The 24,711-nt window shown below is 56.1% G+C and overlaps 2 protein-coding genes across 2 annotated transcripts; one reads left to right on the top strand and one right to left on the bottom strand.

Annotated features, from left to right (window-relative positions):
* Window positions 1–3,001: 3,001 nt before the first annotated feature.
* LOC122153038 (antigen WC1.1-like) lies at window positions 3,002–8,132 on the top strand. Its single transcript, XM_042789161.1, is given in 11 exon segments — window positions 3,002–3,139; window positions 3,141–3,429; window positions 4,010–4,330; window positions 4,416–4,730; window positions 5,086–5,231; window positions 5,233–5,401; window positions 5,874–5,936; window positions 6,013–6,158; window positions 6,160–6,328; window positions 7,029–7,166; window positions 7,858–8,132. Coding segments are annotated over 11 exon segments (2,169 nt in total).
* Window positions 8,133–23,418: 15,286 nt separating this feature from the next.
* LOC122153037 (olfactory receptor 14J1-like) lies at window positions 23,419–24,012 on the bottom strand. Its single transcript, XM_042789160.1, has one exon. It carries the CDS (start codon window positions 24,010–24,012, stop codon window positions 23,419–23,421), a length of 594 nt encoding a protein of 197 aa, XP_042645094.1.
* Between the last annotated feature and the right edge of the window lie 699 nt (window positions 24,013–24,711).

Raw genomic sequence — 24,711 nt, 5'->3', positions numbered from 1 at the left:
CCCGGGACCAGCCCTGCACCCACGCAAACAGCGCTGCTGTGAACTGCACAGGTAAGGACTCAGGGTGGGCTGTTGAACACCTGGGCTGTGCCGGGGGCAGGGGAGGAGGGCAGGGACTGTGCTGGCCTTGGCCTGAGAACAGGAGGGGTGATGTTGTCTCCTGCAGTCTGCAGTTACGCAGGAAAAGATGCAGAAGCCAATGTCTCGCTTCTGTTCCGTCCTCCTGCATTTGGTGCACGGCTGCCGAAAGGTTCAGGATGGGGACAGAGTCCCTCTGTCCCCTTAGTTACTGTAGCTGCTCCTCTGGGTGCAGTTGTGCAGGGGGAAATGCCTGCTGCCCTGCCACAAAGCCCTGGGGCCAAGGAGCAGCACAGGGATCCCTCTGGAAACGGGGCTTCTTCCCATGTGTCGATGTGACAAGGGCTAGAAAGTGAACAGGTTCACTGAGCCTGTGCTTCTCTGCGTGGCAGAAGGGCTTTTCTGCTTCCAGGGCTCCCACGTTTCTGGCCGTTGGTACCCGGGTGTGGATTTGCCATCCTTGGGCACCGTCCCTGGGGCCCTGGCTCTGCCAGCTCTGTTCCCTGTGAGCTGGTGGTGCCTTAACTGGTGGCTCTTTGTTCTGTCATCCCAGAGGCACAGCCAGCCTCCGGGGTACCCAGGAAGGGGTGTGGGCTCTTCACTCTTGTCCCGGAGTCAGGGTGATCCCCGGCCTGACCGGGGGTGGGTTGTGCTTGTGGAGACAAGGGAACTGGGGTATCTGTTCCCAGAGGCTCGCAAAGGGGTGAGCTTCCTGCGGGGATCCCAGACAAGGTCAGGTCTGGGCTGATGCCCAAGGACAAGGAGGGAGCATGGGTTGGGAGGCCTCACTGGGACCATCATTCTGCTCCACAGGGGACACGGAAAGTCCTGAGGGAGGAGGGTGAGTTGGGAGGAGGCCCAGGGCAGGCTGTGGTCCAGGGGAGCTGGGGGCTCTGGGGAGGAGTAGCCGTGTGAGCCTGGGGGATCCCTGGTGGGGACAGGTCCCTTTTCAGGGTGCTGTCTGGGGAGGAGCAGGAGCCCTGGGTGGGCACAGGTCAGGGGCGAGGGGCTGTTGGAGTGGATGGAAGTGTCAGAGTGTGTGGTGCCACAAATGACCCAGCAGGGCTGGAGCTGGGCACCCCCAGTCTTGCACAGCCCATGAGGAGAGAAGGGACTCCTGAACTGCCCTGGGGACAGCCTGGAGGGGAGTGGGCTCCCACCCTGGTGCCTCTGACTCCACCTGCACAGGGCTTCCCCAGACCCGTGGTGCTGGGGCTGAGCGCTGTCCTGACTGGTCCTGTGTCAGTGTTTGAAGGTGCTGTGGAGGTGAGGCTGGCGGACGGCGGCAGGCGCTGTGCTGGGAGAGTGGAGGTGAAACAACAGGGCAAGTGGGGGACCGTGTGTGGTCACTACTGGAGCATGAAGAATGCAGCAGTGGTTTGTAAACAGCTGGGCTGTGGGTCTGCTGTTGAAGCTCCTCAGTACGGACACTTTGGGCCAGGATCTGGCCCCATTTGGATGGATGATGTTGGCTGTAATGGCACCGAATCTGCCCTGTCTGACTGCACACACGGAGGATGGGGTGAACATGACTGTGGTCATTTTGATGATGCTGGAGTGGTGTGTTCAGGTAAGATGACAACCTATTCCATACCTCTGGGGCTCAGATTGTGGAAGGAACCTGGCTGTGCCCTCAGGGAGCAACAGTCAGGCATCGGAGCATTGCCCAGTGTGGCCAGTCACACTGCTGAGCTGGAACTGTCATTACTGGTGTCCCCAGTCCCTGGGGAAAGCCAGTGGGAACCTGCCCAAGGGTGCCTTACTGTGCCTGGTCCCTGAGCTGGTGCAGATGAACCCTCCATCCCTGCCCTGCATGGTCTGTTGATTGCCATCTTTCTCCTCCTGTTCACCCAGGAGCTGTCTGGCAGTGCTCAGGGCCAGCTGTCCCCATGCCAGAGGCACCAGAAGTGACTCCTGTGGCCACCCACCGTCCTGTGGAAGGGCGTGAGATGGGGAGCTACTTTGCGGTTGTCCCCCTTAGCAGACACAGGTCCCTTGGCTGATGTGTTTGTGCCACCAGCACCCCCTGAGAGCAGCTGGGGATGTCGTAGAGTTTTTTTGCCTGTGGCCACCTTGGAGATCAGCTGGCATGTAGTCAGGGTATTGCCAGATGGCTGTGGGAACTCTCAGGGGTCATTGGTTGGTCCAGAATCTGTCCGGCTGCTCTAAGGGCACCGGTCCTCCTGAGGACGTATAGTGATCCATGAGGAGGACCTTTGGACAGCGGTGTGTGACTCACACTTTGGTCCCAACGGTGCCAACGTGGTTTGCAGACTCTGCTGTGGGTCTGCAATAGACACACACCCCTGAGTGCTGTGATGGTGGAGAGAAAGTGTGTAACTTGACATGGATGCCTTTGTGACACCATCACTCCTTAAATAGCTTCTTCTGAGATGTGCAGTGAGCGATTTTGGTCACAGTTTGCGTGGAGATGGTCTGGGATGTGGGCATGGGAATGCCACAAGGCTCTGGGAACTCCCAGTTGATTTATTTCCAGGATTTTTCCGTCTGGTGGAAGGGAAGAACCTCTGCTCAGGACGTGTGGAGATCCGTGACGGGGACATGTGGAAAAGTGTCTGTGATTCCCACTTTGGTCCCAAGGCTGCTGACGTGCTCTGCAGGGAGTTGCAGTGCGGCGCAGCCCTGCCTGTCGCTGGAGGAAGTCACGTTGGAGAAGGGGTGGGTCCCATGTGGGATGGAGAGCTGCGGTGTGTGGGGAATGAATCCCTCCTCACCTCCTGCCCCAGAGGGCCCCCCCGGGACAAGCCCTGCACCCACGCAAACAGCGCTGTTGTGAACTGCACAGGTAAGGACTCAGGGTGGGCTGTTGAACACCGGGGCTGTGGTAGGGGTTGGGGAACAGAGCAGGGACCGTGCTGGGCCGGGTGTGAGGACAGGAGGGGTTGATGGGTTTGTTTGCAGCATGACAATACTGCAGAAGGAGAACAAAGGCATGTGGTCCCTCTGGCCCCTCCACCAGCTACTGAGGGTACAGGAGCACGAATCCACTCTCTTTTCTCCACATCTGTCCCCAGAGTACACAGGGATCAGACTGGTGAACTGGCAGCACAGTGTGTGCGGGGAGGGTGGAGGTCCAGGTGCTGGGGACCTGGGGGACCCTCTGTGCCTCCCGCTGGGACCTCTCGGATGCCCACGTTCTCTGTCGTCAACTCAACTGCGGGTTTGCTGAGTCCATTCCTGGAGGAGAATATTTTGGGAGAGAGACTGGCCCTGTCTGGAGAGACTCATTCCACTGTGACGGGACTGAAGCTCTCCTGCAGCAGTGCCCAGTGACCACCTTGGGCGCCTCGCCGTGCTCCCAAGGGAACGCTGCTGCTGTCCTTTGCTCAGGTTAGTGCTGGAAAAATGCTGCATAAACTCCATTTGTCACTTGTGTGCAACATAGCCACTAAAAGTAGGGGTTCCATGGCCGTATCAGGCTGAATTTCTCCTTGGGGAAACCCTGGCTTCCCCAGGAACTGTCTGGAGGGCTTTCCCTGCTCAGACTGACCGCTCGACTTTGGGAGAGCTGAGGACTGAACTGGAGGCAGGCATCTGCCCCCAGGGCAGTGGCTTAGGCCCCAGCACCACCGCCAGGCCCGGGCTCCTCTCTCCTCGTACTGTGCAGCGAGCCCAGGACAGGGCTGCAGGGCTCTGCTCCATCCCTCTGGCTGCAGCCGACCGCATCCCGTCCCCACAGAGAGCCCTGCAGAGCCTCATCCCCCCACCCAGGCAGGAGCTGGTGCCCCCAGCAGCAGCTGACCTGGCTGTGAGCTGCAGAGAGGGCCCAGGCTTTGCCCTCACTTCTCGTCAGCACAAGGCTCCACCTTGTCCCGTTTGGTTGAAAATCCCCCCTTGCCCTGCTCCCTGCAGGGTGCCATGCTCCCGGTGCCGCCGATGGCCGTGGCATTTCTGCTCTCCCCAGGCCCAGCCGGCTTTGGATCCCTGCGGCTGGTGGGCGGAGGGAGCCGGTGCGACGGACGAGTGGAGATCTTCCAGGATGGGGCGTGGGGCAGAGTCCTGGATGAGCAGTGGGACGTGCAGGAGGCCAGCGTGGTGTGCCGGCAGCTGCAGTGCGGAGAGGCAGGGACAGCCTACAACCCCCCAAAGCCTGAGCGAGGGACGGGCCCCGTGGGGCTGCGAGGGGTCTGGTGCGCAGGGCACGAGGCCAAGCTGACCCTCTGCAACACCTCCCTGCCCAGCAGTGCGCTGGCAGCAGGGCTTGCGGAGGACGTGGGAGTCATTTGCTGGGGTGAGTGGCACTGCCCAGGCGCCCAGGTGACGGTCTGCGCAGGCGGGCAGGCCCTGACAGCGACTGGGGTTTCCACCCGCTGCAGGGAGCCGGCGGGTCCGGCTGGTGAACGGGGCCGGGCGCTGCGCGGGGAGAGTGGAGATCTACTCCCAGGGCATCTGGGGGACTGTCTGCGACGACGGCTGGGACCTGTCTGATGCCGCCGTCGTTTGCCACCAGCTGGGCTGCGGAGAGGCAGTGGAGGCAGCCGGCTCCGCTCGCTTCGGGGAAGGCTCCGGGCAGATCTGGCTGGATGGTGTGAACTGCTCCGGGGCCGAAGCTGCTCTCTGGGACTGCCCGGCTGGGCCCTGGGGGCAGCACGACTGCGGGCACAAAGAGGATGCGGGAGTCGTCTGCTCAGGTCTGTGCCACCTCAGGAGCTGTGGTGGGAGCCTGGTCCCGGGGAGGGCAGGACGCGGGGAGAGCCGGCCATGGCCAAGGCTGCCCCTGGCTGCCTCTGAGCTCCTGCCCAAGGCCCACCCATGCACGGACACCCTCAGTCCCACGGGGGGTCCCTGGGGAGCTCAGCTGTCCCCAAGGGTTCGCGGGAAGGGCAGGGCTTGGCTGTAAATCCGGGACTTCTCTCTGCCCCTGGGTGCAAGGGGGATGTGGTGGCCTTGCCCCTGCCCGGCTGAGGGCCTGGGGGGGTGCAGAGGTGTCCTGGCTCCCACAGCCCCAGATCAGCCTGTTCCCGCTTTGGGGCCTTTTCTTCCCAGAGTTCGTGGCCCTGAGGCTGGAGAACAGCGACGGCTGCTCCGGGCGCCTGCAGGTTTTCTACAACGGGACATGGGGGAGCATTTGCTCTAACTCCATCACTGACAACACGGTGACACTGGCGTGCAAGGAGCTGGGCTGCGGGGACTGGAGGATCCCTGGAAACACGCCTGCCCTCTGGCAGGGTGTCTGGCCCTGCCTGGCTGGATCGCGTGCAGTGTGGGGAGACAAACAGCTCTTTCTGGCAGTGTCCCTCCACGCCCTGGAATCCACAGTCATGTGAATACCTGGAAGAGGAGATCCACATCACCTGCAATGGTAACTCTGAGGCACCCATGCACCAGTGTCACCCCAGATCCTGCTCCCCACGGGGCATGGCCAAACACAGAGAAAGAGCTTGGAGAGGCTTTTACTTTCCATGCCAGACCCTTCCGCTGCCAGTGGCACAAACGTGACCGCGGCCACACACATCCAGCAGCAGTTGCCACCCAGGTTGCCACCAGTGCCTGGGGAAGCAGAGGCATCTCCAGGTGAGGTCTCAGAAGAGACCCGACAGGCTTCAGAAGAGCCTCCCCTCCATAGACAAGCTACTGCTGCTCTGTGAGCCAGGGACCTTCTGGGGCTGAGCAATCAGGGTCCCCCCACAGTCCTGCATGTGTCCCATGGATGACTGGGGTTCAGTTGCTGCCGTGCCCCAGATGGTGCAGGGACGCCCGAGCAGAGCTCAGCCCCGCTCTCTTCTGCATGATCCCCCAAACCAGCCCCTTCACCACAGTGTTTCCTTCTTCAGGGGGACAGACAGAAATGCCTCCAACCTCGCTGGCGCCGTGCCCCAACTCCACGAGCTGCACAGGTAGGGAGCTCCCCTCTGTGTCTGGCAGGGCTCTGCCTGCTCTCCCGGTGCCATGGGAGGTCTTACTCTTCTCCAGCCAGGGAGAAGATTCGTGCCGTGGGGGGCAAGGACGGGTGCTCGGGCAGAGTGGAGGTCTGGCACCGTGGCTCCTGGGGGACGGTGTGCGACGACTCGTGGGACATGCAGGATGCCGAGGTGGCGTGCAGGCAGCTGGGCTGTGGTCCCTGTGGTGTCTGCCCTGCATGAGGCTGCATTTGGGATGGGGACGGGCCCCATCTGGCTGGAGCAGGTGGAGTGCCGGGGGACGGAGCCATCCCTACAGGACTGCTGGGCCCGGCCCGGGGACAGCGGGGCTTGCCGGCACAAGGAAGATGCTGCCGTGCGCTGCTCAGGTGAGTGGCAGGGCTGGGAGCCCTTGCTCGGGTATTGGCAGGGAGCTAGGGAAGGCCTTTTGTCCACACAGTCCTGGCATGGACCCCGACCTCCCGAGAGAAAGAACGTTCCTGTGGAGTGCAGGAGCCCGGTGCCAGGCAGGGAGCAGCCTCGGTGTAACTGGCCGTGCTCTGGCCACTGCCCGTGGGGCCCTGCAGCGCCAGGGCTATCCCCTGGGCTGCCTCTGCCATCCTGCCTGCCTCCCAGAGCAGAGGTGCTGGGCTCTGCCCCGGCCTCCCTTTCTGGCACTACAGGAGGGGCAATTTGGGTTGGATGTGTCAGGGACATCTAGATACACACACACACACACACACACACACACACACACACACACGGTGTGTTGGGGAGGAGGTTTCCTGATACCCACACACCCAGTGTCTAAGCCCAGCTCTCCTTTTCCTCCTCTGCAGCTACACCCAGGACGACAACACCCCCACCCCGAGCAGGTAACTTGTCCTCCCCCCAGGCTGGATACCCCCGGGGCCAGGCTGTGACCCACAGCTGGATGGAAGGGGCTCCTAGCTGGGGTGTGAAACTGCCTGGAGGAGATACTGGAGTGGTGGCAGGGGGCTGGGGAGAGCTGTAATTTACCCAGGAGGGTGGAAGCTTCCCTGTCACTCACGCCTGGGTGCTGCCCCTTCGAAGTTGTCTCCCATGCAGATCCCACCCAAAGCCATCAGAGCAGCAGCGGGAGAGTCTCAGTGCCCGTCATCATGTGCATCATCCTGGGGACCCTTGTCTGCCTGCTCCTGGCCCTCCTGGCTGGACAAGTGCTGAGCGCCAGGGCTGGACGCAGAGGTGGGTCCTTGCCCAGAGGTGCTGGGGGGAGATACCTCCTGGCAGGGCTGTGGGGTGCTGCAGGGGGTGTCAGCAAGGGGCACAGGCAGAGCGGGAGGGTGAGACTGTGTGCTGCTACCTGCCTCATGTGCTTCCCCGTTCAGTGCCTGGCTGTGGGGCACCAGAAGCAAGGGGTGGAGAGAGCCCTGAGGTGGGGGCAGTTAGCCATGGGGTGAGGAGAGAAATGGCAGAGAGGGGATGGCCAAGGCTGGCAGTGCTCTCGGTAGTGCTGGAGGGGGCTCTGGGGCAAGAGAGGTGCTAGGAGGAGTGTGGGGCAGCAGGGTCCATCACCGTGGTGTCAGGCCCCCAGGCTGTCCCCCTGCCCAGCCCTGCCCACCCCCTGGTGGGACAGGGGCAGGTAGGGGCAAGCTCCAGGTGACGAGGAAATGTGGGAACATATCCAGGGTGAGACAAGGGGGACATTGTGCACAGGCCAGAGGGGCATGAGCGCTGTCTCCAAAGGGATGATGTGAGGGTGATGCTGCCCCAGATAATCTTCACACCAATGCTGCCCTCACTGGGGATGTGGCAGCTGTGCCTGGACAGTGCAGTGGGGCTGTGCTGTTGGACCAGTCCTGAGGTGGCACATGGAACCGTTTGGGTCCCTTTGCCCCTCTGCCTGTCCCTGTGCCAGCCCTGTCTCTGTCCACAGGCTCCAGCAGAGCCCAGGAGCCCTTCCCCGAGGCTGTGTACGAGGAGATCGGGTACAGCCCAGCGTGGGAGAAACGGGCCAAGTTTGAACGCTCAGGTGGGTGTGGGTCTTCCCTGGAGGCACATCCGCAGGACCCTTTCCTCTGGCCCCAACCGAGAGCTGACCCCCTGAAGACCCCCAGCCTGTGGTCCCTGTGGCGCTGGGGCTGTGGGAGCTGTGGGGAGAGCATCCAGGTCCTGATCCCAGGAGAGAAGCTTTCTCCCAGTCAGCTTTGACTGTCCCAGCTGGACAGCCCCTCTCTTCCTGCCCCTGCACCCCATGAGACACCCGAGGAGCGAGGGAAGGGGCTGTCCTGGGCCAGCTCTGGAAGCTCCTTTGAGACAGGGTTTGTCCCGGGGGAGCAGGGTGAATTCCCAGACCTCCTCCCCACATAGCCCCAGCTCTGTGGGTCCCCCTTCCCCAGCAGCGCTGACCGTGAACCACGTCAGTGGGGCTTGCTCCATAACACCCGCTGTGCATCTCTCCAGGCTCCTATTCAGAGGAGTCCCTGACCCAGCTGCAGCCCCACCCTGGGGTCAGTGAGGAGGAGAAAGGTCTGGGATCAGCACCAGGTAACGGAGGCAGGAAGGGGTTGATCTCCCTGCAGACATGGGGTGGACAGAGGTGTCCCTGAGTGTCACCATCGGAGAAGGGGAAGACATGGGCATCTCTTGTGGTTCTGCCAAGCCCAGTGTCTGCGCTCTGTGTCCCTGCACATCCTCCCATCCTCTGCTCTGCAGGACGGATCTTCTCACTGTCACCAACTCCCCTCTCCTTTCAGACGTCCTTGTCCTGCCCGGAGGTGACCCAGCAGATGGCTACGATGATGCCAGGGAGGTTCCTGATGCGGGGGAGGATGCTGTGCCTGGGCAGGGAGAGTGGGAAATGCCCAGGATGCCAGAGGAGGGAGCAGGGCCCAGGGCTGCACCTGGAGGTGAGAGGGAAAGAGAGCGCTGCCTGTTCCTAGGGTGCCATCCCTGGTGCCCCTCAAGTCACTACCCTACTGACACCCAAACCTGCAGGGAAGAGGAAACCTGGCATGGGAGTTTTCTTTGAAAGGCCCGGGGGTGGGAGAAGGAGCTGAATGTGGTGAGGACCAGGGAGGGTGGTGGTGTACAGACCCCATGGGGTGAACTGAAACGTCCGACCTTGCTGCTTGCAGGGGGCAGCCTGCGCTCCTGGAGAAGTGCCGACGTCCCTGGAGCTGAAGGAGACACCTTGTCCCTGTCCCCGGGGAGCATGGGCTATGATGATGCTGAAGAGGTGCCTGTGGCACTTCCCTGTGAGGACGCAAAGGCTGTGACACCCGAGCTTGGTGCACAGCAGTCCCTGAGCCCCAGGCCAGGAGAGCCCATCCCTGCTGCACAGCTGGGTGCAGCCGGGAGGGAGGAGAGGTCTGTGCAGCTGGGAGAGCCGCGAGCACCAGGGGACTGTCTCCCTTGAGCCATGGGCAGCAGAAACTGCTGGGAGTTTCCTCCGTTTTTATTCCCATTTTTATGCTGTGCATTCTTATATTTGCTTATTAAAAGCCTCTGGGGGCTTTGACCCAGAGCTGGTGCTTCCCTACCAGGTGTCAGGGCATCTCCCTGAGGCTGGTCAGGGGGAGCAGAGAACAGAGACACCATGGCAAGGAAGGGACACGTCTCAGGGACAGCAGGCTCAGGGTCAGCCTGTGGGGCTGCGTGAGGCCATGGTCCCTGGGGAATAATCTTGGTGAGAGAGACATCCATCCTGCTGCCCACAGGCAGTTTCTAATCAAAGTGACTCTCTGATAGGTCCCATGATGCACCCCAGTGGGAGCACCCATTTCTTCCCCCAAGGGTTCCAGCTGCTCTTTCCCACAGGCCCTGCCTGGGCCACACTGATCCCACCATGCAGAGGCCACGACAGAGCTGCCATGTCAGGGTGAGCCCTGGGCTTTTGTCTCACAGAAGCGAGCACTAAGGTGACCGCAGGTCCCTGAAAACCCCAGCCAGCCCCAGGTGGGATCATGGCCCGCGGATTACTTCCCACAATGCTTGGGAGGCAGCTCTGCTCCCCACTGCCCTGGCACAGGGTGCAGAGCCACCTCCTGGGAAACACGTGGCTGGGATTCTCTCTCCTCATGCTCTGCCAGGACCCCAGTCTCCATGGGCTGTTCCTCCTGCCTTGCAGACCCAGAGCAGCCCTGGGAAACCCTCCTCCTGCTCCCCTGCAGCTCCCACCCCTGCCCCCCTGCTGCCTTGCCAGGTATGTCAGTTTGGGTTGTGTGCGGGGCAGTACTTGTGGGCAGGTACGTGAGGGCTGGGAGCACCGAGGATGAGGGCACCGTTCCCTCAGCGCTGTTAGAGGGCCAGGGGGTTGGAGAAAGCTTCCCCACAAGACGCGTGCGGCAGCCAAAAGCCTGTGCTCCAGCCCCTGGCCTGGAGAAGGACCCATCTGGGAGGATGCTCATGTGGGCACATTTCCATGGCAGTGGAGATTTTGTGTCCCTCCACTAAAACAGGTGCTGCTGGGAGCTGAGCCAGGGTCCCGGTCCCTCTCCCTCAGCTGGGGTTTCACCTGCCCCAGCACCCACGGCACAGAAACCTTGTGCAGAAGCCAGGCTGGGAGAAGAGTTTGGCACCTGGGCAGGACCTGGCGCCCAAACTGCCCAACTGCCCTCCCTGTTCCCGCTGGTGGGTCTCCGCACTCCACCGGCTCTTCACCAATGGGCTTCTCTGCTGCAGGCTGGAAGGTGTGTTGGGTGTCTGTGGCAGGATTGCCTGTGGGGAGTAGCTGCAGCTCCATAGTGCTGCAAACAGCAGGATCTGGCCCTGGAGCAGAAGTGGAGAGGAGGCAGACGTTGCCAACATCTTCTCCTATAGCAGTGTTGCCCCATTCCCTGCTGGGAGCTCCTCCACCCCTTGGCTGACCCTGGGGGCACCTGGGGGGAGCCGAGGTTCACACATCCCTCTGCCCCACACCTGAGAGCCTTCCTGCTGGCAGCCCCCATGGGAGAGCAGTGTTCCCAGGGCAAGACCCCCACAATGATGCGTGACATCCATGGGCATTGCAAACACAGCCTGGACAACTCCCACTGGGATAAGCTCCAGCCCTGCATCTCAGAGAAATAAGGTATAAAGGTGAAGTAAAGAAGAGGGGAGTGTTATCTTCTGAACACGGGATGGTGGGGGCCTCTGGACAGTATGGACACTGATCTGCACACTCCAGGTGCCCCAAGTGGGAACTGGGGAGAAGAGCCCAGTGCCTGTCCGGTGTGACTGCCCCACCAGCTCTGCCCTCCCACAGGTGTAATATTTTTCCCATAATCTGGCACCTGGTAGAGGTTTGCCTCTTTCTCCTTGAGGAAATAAGCCCCAGGCGTGGGTGTGCTTGAGGGGGCAGCACCCCTGAGCAGAAAGAACCTGTTTCATGCATTTTGGGACCTAACAGGATGGCCCTCCCAGATGGGTCCCTTCTCTGCATCAAAGCAGGATTGCCACTGTGCCCCAGATCTGTGTCTGCTCCTGCAGCTCCTGAGGATCTACCTGAGGGGGGTCGCAGTGAGACCCCAGCCCTCAGCACCGCTGCCCCACACTGGGCAGAGCTCAGATGTGGAAAGCCCATGGGAGAGCAGCCTTATTTCTCTGAGTTTGGGCTCCCTGTTCCCAAGGAGGAGCAGTGCAACAGGGCGAGGTGCCCCCAGGCTCTGATGACATCCCAGGGTGTGTGGTGGGGGCACACAGGGGCAGAAATCCCATAACCCCTCCTCTAGTCACTGGGCCTTGCCCTGCACCACTCCTCCCACCAGCATCCCAGGAGGTGAGGTGGACAGCAGGCTTCCATCTCCCTGGGGCTGCGGGTGTGGGTTGGGCTCAGGGACCTCCCCACTCCTCCAGTGCTGAGGCCTGTCCTGACAGCAAAGCAGTGCTCTGGGACAGCACTGGCTGGGGTCTCCGTGGCAGGGTGGCTGAGCACGGGCAGCTGTTAACTCCAAGGCTGAGAGCCTGACCACATGCAGGGGTGGTATCTTCGTGGTAGTAAACATGGGACAATTGTGCTGCTCAGCTGCAAGGAGTGCCTCTCCCTGGGACTGCGGAGATGATGGCCTCCCCGTGGGCAGTGTGCCCTGGTCTGGGAACTGAGGTTGAGGTGAAGGATGTGTGTGAGGAGGGGAGCAGTCTGTGCACCAGTGAGAATGACCATGAGGAGAGAGACAGTCTTTGCAGAGACCCCTGAGTGGAGAGATCCCGATCCCTGTGGAGCAGGGAAGGAGACCCAGCTGGAGAACACCCCAAAGACACACTGAGTGGAGAGTCCTGCCCAGCGGAAGGCTGGGGGCTTGTGGTGCAAGAGGAAGGCTCCTTCTAACCTGTAGATGTGCAGCTACAGCACACGGGCAGTGCTCTGGCAAGAGGGGAAGGAGCGAGGAGGGCCAGGGCAGGATGGACAAAGGCAGACGGGCTCTGCAAGACCCTAAGGGAGAAAAAGCATTGCTGAAACCCATGGTTGAACCAGGGACCTTTAGATCTTCAGTCTAACGCTCTCCCAGCTGAGCTACTTCAGCCCTGACCCAGCAGCCCTTGTCCCTGTGCCACCCGTGCCAGGCCACAGCCTGACACACATGAGGAGAGCTCCTTGGGGACGTTCCCAGGAAAAAGCTGTGCCCAGTTCAAGCAGAGTGCGCCTGGCCTCTCCCTGCCCCTGTGGCTAGGTGGGCTCCAGTTGCGGGGTGGGTGCCAGCTTACAGTGGGCGTGACAAGATATGTGTTGGGCCTTAAATACAAAGGTGATGGTTGCAAAGTCAAGTGAGCAGGCCAGGCACATGCAGCTGCAAAGGCTGAGGAAGAAAGAAGTGTGGGATTGGTGGCAGACACCTCTCACAGAGAAGTGAAGGGCCAGGGGAGGAAGAGCTCGTGTTGGTGCCATAGGCTTTTGCCTCATTCTTGTCTGAGCCAGAGCTTTTTGTTCAATATTGGGAGACCATATGTAGGGGGAAAGGAGGCTTGGAAACCTCCAAGGGTCTGGGTTGCAGAGCCTCTCAAGATAACCTCTTCCAGTGTGTAAGTGACCTCATGGTTATGACCTCATGGTCCTCATCTCCTGCCTGAATATTCTTTCCATTTTTGTCCCTTGCCTCTCCTTTTCCCACCATCCACCATGATGAAGAGCCTGGCTCTATTTTCTTAGCTGCCTGACAGGTACTGAAATGCTCCTACGAGGTTTCCCAAAGCCTTCTCGTCTCCATACTGGAGAGTGTTCCCTCAGCCTTTCCTCAGGTGGGAAGCTCTCCAGCCCCCTGTACGTCTACACATGCCCGACTGTATTGGTGCCTCTTCATTGATCTTGCTCCAGTTGATTGATGTCCTTCCTGTACGGGGGGCAGGAGGCCCCAAACTCAGTGCAGTACTGGGCATGTGGTCTAGCAAGCACTGAATGGAAGGGGAGAATCCCTCCCCCTCATCTCCTGGCCATGCTCCTCTTCAGACAGCCAGGATGCTGTTGGACTTCTGGGTTGCCAGCCGTCACCGCTGACTCATGTGCAGCTTGTTGTCCACCATGACCCCCAGGGCCTTTTCTGCTGAGCTGCACCCCACCCAGGGCTGTTGCCCAGGGTTAGGCCAGCCCAGGGAAGGACTTGGTTGAAGATGAGGGGTGTTGAGGGAAAGGATTAGGGAGGTAGGTAGGGCTTAGATTTCAGGTATCTGGTGAGGGTTTCAGCTTCAGTGATCAGGGCAGGGCTAACGATGAGAGCTCACCTTTCAGGGTTAGGTGTTAGGCTATAGGCAAAGGTTTAGGGGGAGCTGCGAAGTGCCAGGCCTGAGGGGCAAGGATGTGGCACTCGGTGTGTATTTGTCCTCAGAGTGACCAGGGGAAAACCTCAGCTGCTGATGACCAAAGGCATCACCATTCAGATGGGCTGGGAATTAGCACTGAGCCCCTTGGCAGGGCACATCCAAGGGGCTACACGACACAGGATGTCTCTGTCTCCTTTCTTTGTCACCCTGAAGTCACTTGCCTCTGTTCTTCTGCTCTAATCAGCCCCCAGGGAGGCTCACGTCAATCTCCTGAGGGAGCTTCCTCACCCAAACCCCTCAGCATGCCCCACTAAACGCCAAAGACTCTATTCCTCCCATAGCTCTCCAGACTCAGTAACTTTCCCCTGGGAGCTTGTTAGAGTGCAGCAACTCTAATTAGTTTATTCTTGCATCTTAATTTCTGTCCAGTCGCAGGGGGGCTTTTAGAACAGGCTGTTTTGACGATGGGTTTTGCTAAATATAATGATGTTAACAACCACATGATGTAACACAAGTGCATTTCTTTCTCAGTTATACCTCAGAAATGCTTTGAACATTGACAAATGATTTTTCTGTTGACTGTAAAATGTTACCCACAACACCCCAAATTAATTTGCTAGAGGTGGGCATGGAATAAGGAGGCACAGGAAGATAGGCAGGGAGATCACTAGAGGCATGAGGTCGTAACAAGGCTCTGGACTAGAAATTTGGCCAAGAAGGTGGAAAAGTTGATTTAAACTGCCAAACTCTCTTTTTAGCCAACTTGCTAATTGTGCGTATAGTTATAATTTCCTATCTATTTGTCTAGCATATTTCTTCTATGGTCATCACTTGAGGAAGGTAGACCTTAGTGGAGGCTTGGACTTGGCATACAGTTGAGGACTTCATTGTTGTTTGTTTGTTTGTTTGTTTTTTAATAATTTGTCTCATATTTTACTTCCGTTTCTTCAAAATTAATAAGATTCCTGTGACTATTTACAGTCAAGTCTCAGGGTAAATCAGGTGGGAATTGGTGCAAAGGAGCTGTAACATTCAGCTGTGAACATCAGTGAGGAAGTCTGATGTAGAAGAATGCAAGTCCCAGGCAGCCCCTGAGGGAAATGGTGGGGCTGGGGAGGTGGGGAGGAAAGTTCCCCATACAGTGGGGGACCATGAGGAGACCGCTGTTGTTACATTTCCTGTCCTCTGTAGAAGACCATCAGAATTGGAGAAAGCTTCTCTCACTTCTGTAAAATTAAGAAAGGATTAAAAACCCCTTCAAAATGAACAAAGAAAAAAAAATATTTACGAAGATGTCATTAAAATCTTCCACTTTAAGTAGACTCCTGAAGCCTCTCCAATTAGCTGTACAAGATTGGAAGTCCTGAAATAATTGATGGAAGAGATGTGGCTCGTTCAGGTTTTCTGCATTTTAATGAGACCCGGGGTGTATTTGGTGCTTGAACCTCAGATACTGAGAGGACCTGAACCAACCTCTGAAGGGGTTAAAGTCAGAAGCAAAATCCAAAGTGTCTTGGAGTGTTAATTGGCCCCTCTGAGGCCCATTACAGACCAGGTGTCCCCATGGATTAGTTAGAGAAGAAAATTGGAGGCTGTGAGTACAGGTAGGCAAAGGCACTGTGCAAGGGGAGCTGATGCTGAGTAAAACTTGATATATTTTATCATGCCAAGTGGTCAGCCCCAAGAAGGGGGATCCCATCCCTCACACTGGCTCAGGGCTCTTCCTGGGGCACTGTGGGGTGGGGTGGGCAATGCTGAGTGGAGGACAGTGGTACCACAGCTCCCAGCCTCCCTGGGGGGCTGCAAGGAAGCCACGAGGCCCCAGTTCCATGCGATTATCATGTCTCCTTCCAGGCCTTGGTAGCAGAGACAACTGCCATAACCAAGGGGACAGAGACCCCCAGGCTGTGGACACCCAACCTATGGCATCTCCCTGCCTTTCCTGAGATCTCTCCTTCCTCCCTGCCTGTTCCTTGGAACACAAAGCACTGCATTGATCCAGGCTCTGGGTGACCTCTGGCACCACAGCAATTACCCTTTAAGGGACATTTTTTTCTCCTCCTGTCCAGTCTCAACCTCCCAAGCTACACTTTGTGATGCTTTTCCTTTCTCAGGTGGTTTCCCACTACAAAGAAAAGCTCCACCATCTCTGAAACCACCCCAAACTCCTAATTTCAAGCTACTTTTTTACTCCCGCACGACCTTCCACACCATCAGGACAAGGAAGCCCAGGTCCCTCAGCTACTCTACACACTTCATGTGCTTCATGCCCTCTAAACCCACCTTTGCAGACATCCTCTGGGCACTCTCCCATTCCTTCCTGCTCCTCAGAATGGGAAGACCGGGAGTATGTTACAGGTGTGGCCACACCAGTGCTGAGTCGAGGGGGATGATAACTCCCCGTGTCTCGATGGTCATGCTACAATGCAGCTCCATATGCAGGAGCTGGCTCTATTCATGGTGAGCCTTTACCAGCAGCACATATGTCATCACTCACAGTGCCCAGGGCCTTCTCCTCAGACTCACTCCTCTGCCAGTCCAGTCCCACTTTGCCCCTTCTCCTTGTACAACTTGAGGTTCCTGCTGGCCAAAGCCCCAAGTATCTCAAGGTCCCTGTGCACTGAAGCTCCAGCACATCAGCATTTAAGGCATGTGTGCAGATGGTTCCTCTGAGAGGACAACAACTTGAGTGGATGTATGGCAGTATGGGTAAGAAAAAGAAATGCTCATTTAATGGAAATGATGACGAAGGTGGAAAGCACTACTGTAACGATGAGCTAGCTCATCCTCAGTCACACTGAACTTCACAGGAAGACAACGAGCAGTGAGGTTGACCTAAATCTATGTGCCTCAGAAGGTCAGTACCACACCTTATTGGGCAATGACAACGTCAAGTTTGGGGATAAAAGTGACAAAAATCAGCATTTGCTGATTTCCAAAACTTGCATCAAGCTCCTGCCAGCAGGCAGCGGAGGCACGGACGCAGAAGCCACCCTGACAAGAATGTTTTGCACACTGAAAAGTCTTTTTGGTTGAAGGCAGATCGTGACGAGGGCTGAGCAGTTTGTCACAACAGGCAGAGCACAGCCTGACATTTCTGATCCTAGTTCACGTGACTGCAAAGAACAACAGGAAGGAAACTGGTGCTTGCAAAAGGCCTGGATCATGACCATGACCCATGGCCTTTGGTCACAGAGGCCAAATGATCCAACCAGCTGGTGTGCATGTCAGATGCAGAGGGCAGTGGAGCCCATAAGAACTTGCCTATTTGACAATAAGGGTTGCAGGGAGCCAGGCTTACCAAGAAAGGCAATCTGCAAAGTCCTGATTTCAGCTGGGACAGAGTTAATTTTCTTCCTAGCAGCTGAAGCAGTGCTGTGCTTTGGGTTTAGGGTGAGAACAATGTTGAGAACTCCAGGATGCTTTAGTTGTTGCTGAGTAGGGCTTATCCTAAGTCGAGGATTGTTCAGTTTCCCATGCTGCCAGTGAGGGGGGGCACAAGAAACTAAGAGGGAGCATGACCAGGACATCTGACCCAAACTAGCCATAGTGTTATTTGATACCACAGGACATCAGGCCCTGTATATAAACAAGAGGGAGGAAGGCAGTGAGTTGGCCAAGAGATGTGGATCACTGCTTGGGGGGACCAGCTGGGCATGGATCAGTGGGTACAGAGCAATTGCACTGGGCACCCCTTGTCTTTTTCTTTGGTTTTATTCCTCTCTTTTTCTTATCTTCCTTTTCATTACAATTATTGCAACTATTTCTATTATTATTATTAATATGATTATTATTACTACATCTTGTTTCAATTATTAAATTCTTCTTATGCCAACCCATGAGGATTTTTTGTTGTTTTTATTTTTTTTTTTCTGATTCTCCTCCCCATCCCACCAGGGGAGATGTGGGGATAATGAGTGAGTGGCTGCATGGTGCTTAGCTGTCAGCTGGGGGTAAACCACAATATTCCTTTTTGGTGCCCAAAATGTCATCCGGTGGTGTGACCACAGCCCTGAGCAGTACAGCTGGGAGTGGCAGTTGGTCCTGACACCAATCACCACTGGGTAGTACAGGACCTGCAGCAGTTGAGTTTGGGGTCTGGATGGTGCCATTTGTTGTCCTGAGACAAATGTGAAGACTCTGGTTATGTCCTATTAAAGAGGAGCCCAAGCACCCCTCAGGTCATTCTGGATATCCAGAGAAGTGGGGGGGGGTGGGAGCAATGGGCAGGCCTGAAGCCTGTCTTCAAATCTTAGAGGTGTTTCTTTCCCAAGGTGGAGATGGTGTGGGTACAGGGAGAGTGGCCTGATCCTCCCGTGCCAGGCAGAGCATCCAGCCCAGGGGTGCAGACATCTGGAGGAGGCTCAGACCAGAGGTGTCTATAGGAGATCCTCCTGCCAGCACTGAATTTGGGAGATGCTTTGGCAGGGCTTCCTAAGGGCTGATACAAAGGAGACAATTCCATTTCATCTTCAAGGCCAAACCTGTTGAAACACAAAAACCGTATGGGCTTTCATGGATGAAGTTGAGCAACCATGGCAGGAGGCCAGCACACTTTCTTGTCCACACTTGCCACTGCAGTTGCCTGTGCCTGAACCTGCCCACTTGCTTTTCCTGCAGCCACATTTTCACTGGAATTCCATGGAAATCCCAGCGCTCCTACTCTCAAGCTGGCATCCACTCCAAGCCCATGCAGCCTGGCCAACCACTGAGGCACCAACCACCTAGTGCCCCTGTGTGCAGCACAGGGCATGGCTCACACACCCCCTTTCCTTGTTGGTGCCCCTGCTCCCAGCACTGCTGTGCTGTCCCCAGATGCCACCCTCTTGCCACCAGCCTGCCTGTGGGACGGGGTGGAGATGCACAGAGGGCTGAAGGGGTTCAGGCTGCCCTGGGGTAGCACAGAGACCTTGTCTGTACATGCAAGGATGGAGCTAGGAAAGGCAGAGCTCAACTGGTGCTCAAACTGGCAAGGGATGCAGAAGGTAGCAAAAGGGACTTCGGTAAGGGTGTTGGCAGCCACAGCAAAGCTAAAAAAAGAAAAGCGGGCCCAAAACTCAGTGAAGGAGTGGACCTAGTGACCAAGAACACGTGGAGAGACTTTCAGCAAGCTGGTTGGCCATACATGATTCTGTGGGTCCTCTATGGGGTGAGTTACAGCCAAGGGTGCTGAGGGTGCTGGCCAAGGTCAGTGTGTGGCTGCTTCTGTCACCCTGGAAAGGCCATGGCAGTCAAGGAGGTTCCTGGTGTCTGGGAAAAGGCAAACATGCCACCCATCTTCATGAAGAGCAAAAAGGAAGATGAGGGAGCTCCAGGCTGCTCAGCCTCACGTCTGTCCCGGGGAAAGTGATGGAGCAAATCCTCCTGGAAGCCATTTCCAAGCACCTGAAGGAGAAGAAGGGGATTTGGAACTTCCAGTAAAAACTGAATAAAGACAAATTCTGCCTGACCAACCTGAATACCATTTACAATGAGATGATGGGCCCTTTGGATAAGGAGAGAGGTAGATGCAGTAGCCCTCAGTGAAAAGGTCTGCCTGGGATCCACACAAAGTTGAAGACAAATGACAGTGTTCATCCTGTCACTGTGCTGGGACAACTCCAGACAAGAGGCCAGGATGGGGACAGCAGCTCTGCAGAAAAGGACCTGGGAGTCTGGGTGCACAAGCGGGACAGGAGGGAGCAGTGTGCCCTTGGGAAAAGGCAGGCCAACCTTATCAATGTCTGGATTAGCAAAATCACAGCCATCAGGGAAAGGGAAGTGACTCTTCTCCCTTATTCATGGACCCCAGTAGGATTGCTGTGTCCAGTGTGGGTCTCCCCAGCACAAGAAAGACCTTGACAGGCTGTGAATAGTCCAGCAGAGGCTGGAAAGATGGTTGGCGCCTGGAGCACATTGTGTACTAGGAGAGGCTAAGTGGGCTGTTTGGTTTTGAGGGTTGGGTTTTTTTGGAGAAATCCCTCAGAGACCAGCAGCCAAGCAAGGGCCCAGGGGAGATGGTGGGATCTCGGTCAATAGAGATGTTCCAAACTCATGGAGACAAGGTCCTGGTGCACTTGATCTAGCACAAGTTGTCTGAGTATGGGCTTGGAGACCAGCTTAGGCAGGAGCTATGGCACATCAGGTCTGAGGGTCAGTATGAAGCTGTTTTCTTCTTTGGTCATAACGGTGGTGGAGTTGGGTATCAGAGTTGAGCCTGTATGCACCCTCACTGCACTGACATCATTAGAGCCCAATAAATTTTTCCTTTTAAAAAATTTTCCTTCTACCTGTGAGTGCTTGTGCAACCCTCACAGCTTCCATCCAGCAGAAATCGCTTCAGGCTGCCATGGTTCCCCTTTGTACCAAGAAGAATCCTGGTGTGAGAACATCTTGAAGGGCTCACCCATGCGCTGAGCACAGTGTGAGCTCTTCTGCAGGAGTCATTCCTAAGTCTGGCACTCATGCCATGGGCTGAGGACTATCCCAGCCCATCTCCAAGGCCAAGCCTTGCCAGGACCGTGCAGGCAGGCCAAGGCGACCAGCTCCAAGCAGAGACACACCCTGTGGGTGCCCACGCGGCTCACAGAAGGGCACCCACAGAAACCTCATCGCCCAGCACAGAGGGGCTGTGGCAGTGCCGATGGGTGGCAGTGGGCAGAGCAGGGAGGACCTCCTCAGCTGGGCTGGCCACGTCCTGCTGCCCCACATGGCCCCACAGCCCCATGGTGCAGGCACTGCTTGGAGCAGGGTGGTTGTTCAGGGTGGGGAAATGTCTGCCCAGCACAGACCCCGTGGCAGCCGTCCATGGTTCTTCCTCCAGCAGTGGCAGCCTCTCACCACCACCCGACCCTAGGTGAGCCCAACGTAGGATTTTGCAGGCAGACATGTGTAAGAAAATGAAAGAATTGTTGCCTCAAACAGTCATAAACACAGAAAAATTTGACAAGCTTTGGCCATTGTGATCAGTCTATGGAACACCACCCAAGGAAGCATGGAGTGTATCGAAGGGTGCACAGCTCCACTCCCTCATGGTTGTATTGCCAAATTCCTTAGATAAGCCTCAATGAAGGGAAACAAATTGAGTGAAACCATATGTTCAGGTTAAAGGAGTGATAAGAGAGAGAAAGAACCAGCACCAGAAGGACCTAAGCAAAAACTGAGGAAAAAATCAATGGTGTTGGGGCGAGCACAACCACTGACTCAATTGACAAAGGGGGTAGGGGCACCCGATCCCCCTTCCATGCACACACAGAACCCACCTTCCACCTTTTCCTCATCTCTCATGGAAATGTGTTGGAGGAGAACCTGCCTCTGCTTGTTTAGTATGAACATCAGCAGAGAAAGTGAACTTAAAAGGCAACAGAAAAGTTTGCTGGGGGTGCACCTACCGCTCAAGATTACCAGACCTGAGAAAATGCTGGAACTTGGGGTAGTGATCCACATACTTTTGACTCTCTTTCTCTCTCTCCCTTTTCCTTTTCTTCCTTTCTTTTCTTCCTTACAGGTTTATTAATAAGAGGCCACATTGCTTGCTATCCTTTTCCAAGTTTAAGTTGTTTCTACTGCAAGTAAAACATTTTAACCAGTCATTTGGTGTCATTTCACTTTAATTTAACCCAAGGGGACCACAGAACCTTTATGCTTCCCTGCATTCCCAGTCTGGCTCATAACAACCTTGGAAAGGCTCATTGCCAGTACGATATTCATTTTTGGCTACCTGGCCTCTGCCTTCAAATGCACGCTATGAGAGAAGCACACCTGTGGAGCACCTCGTCTGCACAGTCAGAAGGGGTTCTGTAAGCATCAGCAATGTTGCCCTCAGGAAGAAGGCATTTCTCAACTGCCAGAAGGCACAGAGCACATTTAGGGAATATTAATACACTCAGAAACACACACCTCCGTGGTTCACCTCGCTGAACTTCCTTCACCATTCTTTTAAGCAATGAACACAGAGAAATGTTCTTCCTCCTAGGGGTCCTACTAGGAGAGAGTGGAAAAGAAGGACCTTGGCCCCCCATGGTGTTGGAGAAGAGCAGAATGCACCTCATTCAAAAGAGGGAAGCAGCAATATGTTTTATTGAGGTAAAGTACTAAATTGACAGAGTTCCATAAGTGCGATGGAACTGAACAAAGTTTTGATAGGGGCTTGATAAGGTTCAGTAAGATTGATGGTGAGGTTCACCTTACTAATTACTGCATGGAGGAAACCCACAAAGGAAAATAGAGTTAGAATTGAGTTAGAATGTTTCACATAGAGACCAGAGGTGCAAGGAGAGAGGAGGACACTGCCACTGTGTCACACTCCAAGGGGCCCCCATAACAAATCCTGTCATGTGTAGAGAGGGGTCCAGCCCAGTGAGCCAGGCTGGGAGGCCCCCACATCCCAGACCGGCCATGCAGGGTTACTGGGGCCAAGTCTGGGCTTTGAACTGTGCAGGAAGACACAGTCCATGTGGGCTACAAAAATGGAAAACCAGGGCAAAATGCCAACTTGGGAAGGCCATGTGTGTTGGAACAAAGAGGAAAAGACCCAAAGGGGATCCCCAGGAAGAACCACATGAAGGAGGAGAAACAGAAAATATGCCTGTGAAATGCAAACTGCTTTTTGAGGTGTGACACCAAAAATTCAGGTGGTGGTGGGGACATCCAATTCCCCATGCTTGTGAGGGATCTCACAGCTACCTGTAAGACCATTGTGGCGGGCAGGTCAGTGCTACATGTTTTGCCTTGTCCTTCGGCTGACAACCTGATCAAAAAGCTCTGTCTGACTGAGCCAGGGGAGAGGTCAGGAGTGGGCTGGGACTTGGGCACTCACCCCACAGCACCAAACCTTCTGAAGGGCACAGCAGCCCCAGGGAGCATCCCAGGGAGGGATGGCAGCCTCCCCAGTGTTCCCACTACTTGAGCTGGTCCAAAGGGTGTGAGGAAACAGAGTCCAGGCACTCTCTGTCTGTCCTGCATTCATGCTGCAAGTGACCCTCAGCCCTGGCTGCCTTTCTTCCACTTCTGCCTCCCCACCAGCCCTGCTGCCCAGGACAGAAGGAGACCCCCAGCCCTGGGGATCCTCGGGCAGCTTCCACATTTCTCCAGTCTCCTTTCCCCGTGCCTGCTGCATTTTCACTGGCTCACACCAAAATGCAGGGTCATGGTTTATGGGTATCTGGATTTAGTGCTTTACTCTGGGTGATCCTCACCTTTGAGGGGTGTCTCATCTCCTGATTGTCCATTCACTGCCCACCCCAGGGCACACAGAGAGTGTCTTTTCTTTCCTGACCCCTCCAGACTCCTTTCCGCAGGGAACACTACATGCCATCAGCCCTGCTATACATGTGGCTGCCTAAAGAGGTAATGGAGAGCTCCTGCAGCACCTACACCGCCCCTGGAAACCAGGAACAGTCTTTGAAAGCACCACTTGGTTTCCAATAGATCACACAGTTGCCAGAAGTTTATCACCCCAAAGCAGGAATTAAAGAATGAGAAAAGACATTTTAAAAAGTCAAATTCCTTGGGCTTATTCTTGGTAGCAGCTTAGTTGGGACAGCCCAGCCTTCAGACACTGCACGCAGGAGACCCTTTTTATTGCTGAGATGCTCTCAGGGAGGCTGGATCTGGTAGAGTGTTCAAGGCATTTGAGAAAGGGTCGGACACAACAGATGAAGCACCTAGAGAAGTGGAATGAAGCCAAGCAGTTACCTCTTATGATAATTATCAGAAGGGAAAAATAAATCAGAGGCTTGTCCTAAGCCAAGCTCTGGGTACTCTGCAGAGAAGGTGAGGCAGGTTACTGCTGGTAGAACAAGGTGCGTTGGATCAATTCCTTCACGGCATCCTTGAGCTCCCTGTTCCTCATGCTGTAGATGAAGGGGTTCAATGTTGGAGGTACCACTGAGTACAGAACAGCCACCACCAGATCCAGGGATGGGGAAGAGAAGGAGAGGGGCTTCAGGTAGGCAAAAAATGCAGTGCTGATGAACAGGGAGACCACAGCCAGGTGAGGGAGGCACGTGGAGAAGGCTTTGTGCCGTCCGTGCTCAGAGGGGATCCTCAGCACGACCCTGAAGATCTGCACATAGGACAGCACAATGAAAACAAAACAAGCAAAGTATATAAATGCAGTAAACACAAGGAGTCCAAATTCCCTGCGATAGCCTGAGTCAGAGCAGGAGAGCTTGAGGATCTGGGGGATTTCACAGAAGAACTGGTCCACCACATTGCCATGGCAGAGTGGTAGGGAAAATGTGTTGGCAGTGTGCAGCAGAGCATTGAGGAATCCACTGCCCCAGGCAGCTGCTGCCATGTGGACACAAGCTCTGCTGCCCAGGATGGTCCTGTAGTGCAGGGGTTGGCAGATGGCAATGTAGCGGTCGTAGGCCATGACGGTGAGAAGGGAATATTCTGCTCCAAGGAAAAATACAAAGAGAAAGACCTGGGCATAACATGCCAAGAAGGAGATGACCCTGGTATCCTGGAGGCAATTGGCCATGGAACTGGGGAGAGTGGTGGAGATGGAGCCCAGGTCGAGGAGGGAGAGGTTGAGGAGGAAGAAGTACATGGGGGTGTGGAGGTGGTGGTCGCAGGTGATGGTGGTGATGATGAGGCCGTTGCCCAGGAGGGCAGCCAGGTAGATGCCCAGGAAGAGCCAGAAGTGCAGGAGCTGCAGCTCCCGTGCTGTCTGCAAATGCCAGGAGGAGGAACTGGGTGATGGAGCTGCTGTTGGACATGGTCTCCATATGAACCCAGGGGCCTGTACCAGAGGGAAAAGACAGTGACAAGTGAGGACAGACTTCTCTGGGTAAAACCAAAGACTTCTCTCACACATTCGTGACCACACCTCAGACCCCCTCCCTTTCTCCTGCTTGGCAGGACCTTTGTGCAGCTCCCTGGCTGTTGCTCTGGTTTGTGCTGGCTGGGGGTGCTGTGAAGAGCAGGGCCTGTGGGCTCCCAGATGTGTTGTATATGCTCTAGGCTAGGCTCTGCTTGGGAGCAGGGGGCACGTAGGGGCCAGGTCTGATAGATTTTCTCAGGTGAATTCCCTCTCATCATCAAAGGGCTTGACAACACCTCCACCCCCAAT

This window comes from Tyto alba, unplaced genomic scaffold (genome assembly GCF_018691265.1).
Source record: "Tyto alba isolate M040663 unplaced genomic scaffold, T.alba_DEE_v4.0 Super-Scaffold_15, whole genome shotgun sequence".
NCBI lineage: Eukaryota > Metazoa > Chordata > Aves > Strigiformes > Tytonidae > Tyto > Tyto alba.
The sequence above is the reverse complement of the archived record's forward strand: the minus strand, read 5'-3'. Positions and strand labels throughout refer to the sequence as shown.